Below are 5,519 nucleotides of genomic sequence, written 5' to 3' on the forward strand. Positions count from 1 at the left end.
CAAGACTAATTTGTTTTTTTATTTAATATACAATTATCAATTTGTCTATTTTTTAAATATAAAAAAATATAATCTAACTCGTAAGACAAGAACCTCCATGATACTTTAACCAATATTAAAATTATCATTATCCCTTTGATTTTAAGAAACCATCCTTTCTTTTGTGTTTCAAAAGATCTTTGATTTGCCTTTTTATTTGAAGACATGAACAAGTTAATTAAGCCCTCAAGTATACTTGAGAGGATACCTCAACCAAATCAGCCTCATCTCACCGACATGTATGTTTGTCTGTATTAAGCTAGGAATTGTGTAAAGTGGGTATGAGATAAAATTTTAAAAAAGATGAGGTGAAACTAAAAAATTTATATTAAAATGATTTAATCAAGTGGGCAAGACACCTACTTGTGTCATGGGGCTAGAACAAACTGCAGCCTGTGACATTTGTAGTTAGATTGGCATGTTCTTTTATTTCCCGGCAAAATGCCATTCATATATAGCATTTTGATCTATTATTTCAATTCTTTCATGTTTCAATAGTTGTATATTGTTCTGTAAACCTAAGGTTCAAAATATGGAAAAAATGAGTGTTTTTGCAACCCTATCATCCGATCAAATTCGTTTCATTTAATCTCTATTTCATAGTCACATATCTTTCTAGAAAAGTAACGGAAATTTTCCTCCTCTTAACCATTTTGATTTGATTCAATAGTCTTTCGTTAAATAAAAACAAATTTAATAAATACTAATAACTGTCATATGGATAATGATGAGAAAATTCAACTATTGATTCGAAAAAGAAATCCTGGTAAGTTGTCTATGCGAAATTAACGCTTAGATTAGAGTTTTGAAAACTTTTAATTGCTTCTCATATCAGTGAAAAAGTGCTGCAAGGGGTTGAAATTTCAGGAAATCGAATCACGATTTTAACAACAAAAATTAAAATGTTTTACTCATTTAGCATTGCTTTAGATAGAATACCTAGTTTCAACCTTGAAAATTAGGGATGAATATCAAATTTATATATGAACTTTAGTTTAATCTGTAATTTAAGACATGAACTTTGATTTAGTATAATTATACACATGAAACTTAAACTGTGGTTCATATGTATACATGAAACTTTGATTTTGATTCAATTGTACATTTAAAAATAAATAAAATATTTATTTTCATATTAGATTAATATAATTGTTTGTGTGCTGGTGCTAATTCAATAACGTCGTTAGTGATGTGTAAAAATTTAATCAATTTAAAATTGCATGTATAAAATCGCATAAAATTAAAGTTCGTGCATAAAATTACACATTATATTGAAATACATGTATAATTTTTATATTTATCTCTAAAAACTATAATAACAATAATACTAAACAAAGCCTAAATCGGTCTGAATTCAAACAACTAACAACCAGCCAAACTTGGTGGTCCCTTTAAGTTTCTTCTCTGCATATATTGGCCCAGGGTAGTAAATTTAAGAAACAATTAATCATGATGATTCATGACTATTCTGGAAAAAAAAATTGGGTCCTAAATGAATATGATCACACTTACTTTTGCATGTGTTACTTTAATTAATACATTGGATGGTGATAGAGCTATTATTACAAAAATTCTTAATGACCCCTCTGCATGGAGCATGGACCTGTCTCTTTATCAAATTTTGTACCTTCAAACACTTATTCATCATATAATGGGTCATAACCCACAAAATCAGCTGCCCAAAAAAATCTAAACCACAAACCCAAAGAAAATTAAAAGATAATGTCATTGATATTTTGACGGTGGTACAATGCTTAATATTGCCTATAATTTCTTCTCAACTTTTAAATAAAAGAATAAATGCACTTCAACATGCTTTAATTTACGTTTTTCTACACCGGCGATAATATTATTGTCAACTAAACTAAAACTCAGGAAGATATTAGTTAAAGATAAATGATACGGTTCAAACCTTAACATTTATGTCCCATTTCTCGATATTGTAATGATAAAATAATACATGGAAACAAGAATAAGAAAAAAACAAAGGGGGTTTCACCTTTTGTGTTGTTTTTCTTTTCATTGCATGACAAAATTTAAAGAACAGGAACAAGGCTAGTTCATATTCATACAAGTTAGATATTTCATCCCCAAAATGACGACAACAACAAAAAAAAAGCAATATATTTGCTGGTTTTCTTTTGTTTTTATTATTAAAAACATGTTTTTTTTTTTTAACACTTGAGAAGAGTTAAGTCATTTGAAGATTCATGAGCAAAGCTTGGCCTTCCAAGGGTGAATTCTAGGTTAAGCAACATGTCTGGATTTGACAAATGAAGCACTTTATTGTCTCCATCCACCTATGAAAGAAAAACACACAAAATTAATATTCATTATTAACACAATGTTCCATTTTTTTCCTTTCAATGAAGCAATCATACCTTAGCATCATTTGGGTGTAAAGTCAATCCGTTCCCATTGCTTGATATGCTCAAATTCTTCACCTCCATTGATGGTAGCCAGGAACCACTACAAAACGAGGAAATCCCTACTTAATAATATGAAATATCATTCTGTTATCATTTGATTATATACAGAATTGACTCTCTTTATAACAGTCTCATTTGTTCGTTAAAATTTTGAATGTTATTAAGAGTTAGCCGTTATATACTTATAAAAACATTTGAGATTCATATCATATTTATTTTAAAAATTAAACTTAAAAACTATTTATAATAATATTAATCGGTGAAACTCAAATCGTATATTTAATAAAATTTAAAAATATAATTTCATTTAGTAAATATAGGATTTGAATGTTTTTATATAATTTTAAACATTTTATTAAAATAATGTCTTAATTAAAATTTATTATTTTTATTTCACTTAAAATTTTAGATAAAATATTATAAAGAATTAATTTAGTAAAAATTATAGTCCATATTTCTTATATTATTATGGTTATTATTATACAAAACTCATCGTTTAGGGTACTTCTCGTAAAATGTAACAAAAGAATGGCATTGAGAATTGAACAAAAAAGCCTTGACTTTGATTATGAGGATTAATGCATTAATTCCACATCTAAGCTTAATTAATTACCTCATCTTCATCAAAATCTATGTAAACTTAGCCTTATCTACACACCATAAACAATGAACAGACAACATGTTGGACCAAACACAGTTCTCCATGGCCAAGGATGTGTGTGTGTTTATTTACCCGTTAAGTTAATATGATCCTCACCTTTGGGTCCTTTGTGGTGTCGGTTGTGGTGATATTAGTCTACCATCCAAATCAACAATCCCTGACCTTTGATTCAATTTCATGTCTGCTTGCATTTGTCCTGAAATGGTGATGTTGGCAAAAAAAGATTTCATATTTTAGATTTTTTTAGGCTCAAGCTATGTCTAATAGTACCAAATGAAAAATGGATCTGTAATAATTGTCTATGGGGAAGACAAAAAGAAAATAATTGAAGAGATATAAAAATGGTGGAAAAATTTTCCAATTACCTGATCCTTTGTCAGTGCTCTTCACTGTTCTATACATCTGCATGAAAAAACCAGAAATAAAAATTAACTCGACGTTTATATAGGTGGTGAAAGCTTAATATCTTAAAACCTTAAGCTTGCCATCCTGGCCAAGGACTAATGTGCAAAAGGAAATTGCATTGTTAAGATTACCATTTAGATACCCTTTTGTCCTTTCCCTTTGTTTCTCCCTTATTCACTACAATTGAAACATATATAGAAATACAAAACTAGAACAAGATAAAAGTGCTAAAACAACTCTCAAATCATAAAAAATAACAATTTTCATATAATATTATCATTTGACTCTTTATTCAATTATTGCAATAATTAAGAAAATATGGATTTAAATGCATATCTCGGGGATTTATGGGCAAAAACAGGCATTGTATACAAAAAACTGAAGGATTGCAGAGTTAAAGCCCACCTGCAAGTGACTCTTCACGTGAGCTAGGGTTAGATCCTTAACATTCATCAACTCTAAGACAGATTTTGGTGTTGCTCCTGTTTCAGTTGCCGAAAACATGTAAGAAAAAGAAAACAAAACAAAAATAGATATATTGTATATATGAAGTATATATATGTAAATGTATAGTACTTTCATGGCCACCAAGAAGCTGGACTGCATGAACAAAATGAGCATGAAGTGTTGTAGTCCATCTCATCCTAGGAGCTCTAATACTTCTTTTGGCTCCATTGATATTCGTTCTTGAACTTCTCTTGAAATTACGACCATAGATTTGTGGCTGATATTGATGATGATGATGCTGATGATGATGATGATGAACCATTTCAAACCCTAAGCTCAAAGTAGGCTCTATAGGATTATTGAAGCACCCATTTTCCTGGCTTAAATCACTCCCACTGCTCCCAGAATCTGCAGTTGAACTCCTATCACTGTAAATAGATTTCATCGACAACCCATCATCGGCCATTTCTTTAACCGATGGTGGGCTAATCTGCAAAGATAGATCAGGCAAAGCTGTGGTTCTCATCATTGTGAAAGGCTAAAAAAACCCAGAAACAAAAGGGAAAAAGTGGATTGATTAGATCATGAGTGGCTTATGATTAGTTTGCATGAGTGGTGCTTGGTTATACAAGAGAATATAGGCTTTTTTATTAGGATCTACACTAGGGCTGATAAAAAAAAAGGATTGCAGGAAAAGAGAGATTGATTTTTTATGGGGATGATAGTTTTGAAGAGAAAAGGTTAGTAAAAAAGGGAAACTTGTGCATTTAAAGGATGCAGAGAAAAAAGATCAGAGCCCTTTTGAATGGAGAAAGATATATACAATATATATATGTATAATAATGGTGGTTTTTATACTTATGCTATTGCCAGAGGGATGGTTGGAATTCAGAAAAAAATAAATAGAGGTCAATATTCAATTTTTAATGGGAAAATGTATTTTTGGTCACTCTCTTTACTCTTTCTTTTTGGGGCCTAATTGTTTTTTAGTCCTTGTACGTTTTGGACATTTAAAGTTTAATTTTTCTAATTTGCATTTCCACAATTTAGATAATTTGTTGTTTTGATTTAATAATTAAAATCTAATTGATAATCGCGGTCAAATGAATTTTGTTAAATTGAATTGTGTGACATTTTAAAATGAAAAATTTGCTCACACGGTGATGAATTTTCAATCTATATTCAAATTTTGGATCTTAAAACATCATATTCAAATTGAGATTTAAGCATTGTACTTAAAAGATAAAATTAAATTTTCTTCCTTTTACAATTTAAGAATTCTAATCCAATCATTAACGGCAATAGTATTTTTCGTTACGATTTGCCAGTTGACTAGAATTATTGCATCTCATATGAATGTTGCTTAATCGACATGTCAATTTGATAAACTTTAATGAAAATGTACTAATAATGTTAATAATTGGATTAGGATTTTAAAATAAAAAATAATAAGAGGACTTCCACACATGTAATATTAGTCACGTCAATAATTATTTTTAAATATCGCATAATCCAAGTTAACATAAGTCCTTTTACGG

The 5,519-nt window shown here is 29.4% G+C and overlaps 1 protein-coding gene across 1 annotated transcript; it reads right to left on the minus strand.

Moving 5' to 3' along the window:
• Positions 1-1,919: 1,919 nt before the first annotated feature.
• LOC105774755 (probable transcription factor KAN4) lies at positions 1,920-4,802 on the minus strand. Its single transcript, XM_012597332.2, has 6 exons — positions 4,111-4,802; positions 3,940-4,016; positions 3,495-3,531; positions 3,226-3,325; positions 2,421-2,508; positions 1,920-2,339 (listed from the first exon to the last, which is right to left on the minus strand). The coding sequence occupies exons 1-6, from the start codon at positions 4,508-4,510 to the stop codon at positions 2,214-2,216; spliced, it is 828 nt and encodes a 275-aa protein (XP_012452786.1). The 5' UTR covers positions 4,511-4,802; the 3' UTR covers positions 1,920-2,213.
• Between the last annotated feature and the right edge of the window lie 717 nt (positions 4,803-5,519).

Source organism: Gossypium raimondii, chromosome 6, assembly GCF_025698545.1.
Source record: "Gossypium raimondii isolate GPD5lz chromosome 6, ASM2569854v1, whole genome shotgun sequence".
In the NCBI taxonomy this organism is placed as follows: domain Eukaryota; kingdom Viridiplantae; phylum Streptophyta; class Magnoliopsida; order Malvales; family Malvaceae; genus Gossypium; species Gossypium raimondii.

Excerpts from the sequence above, each read along its gene's own strand:
- LOC105774755 (XM_012597332.2), bottom strand. The coding sequence starts at position 4,510 with ATGATGAGAACCACAGCTTTGCCTGATCTATCTTTGCAGATTAGCCCA. Across the intron at positions 4,017-4,110 it reads GCTTCTTGGTGGCCATGAAA|GAGCAACACCAAAATCTGTC; the intron begins GTACTATACATT and ends CAACTGAAACAG. Across the intron at positions 2,340-2,420 it reads TACACCCAAATGATGCTAAG|GTGGATGGAGACAATAAAGT; the intron begins GTATGATTGCTT and ends TTTCTTTCATAG.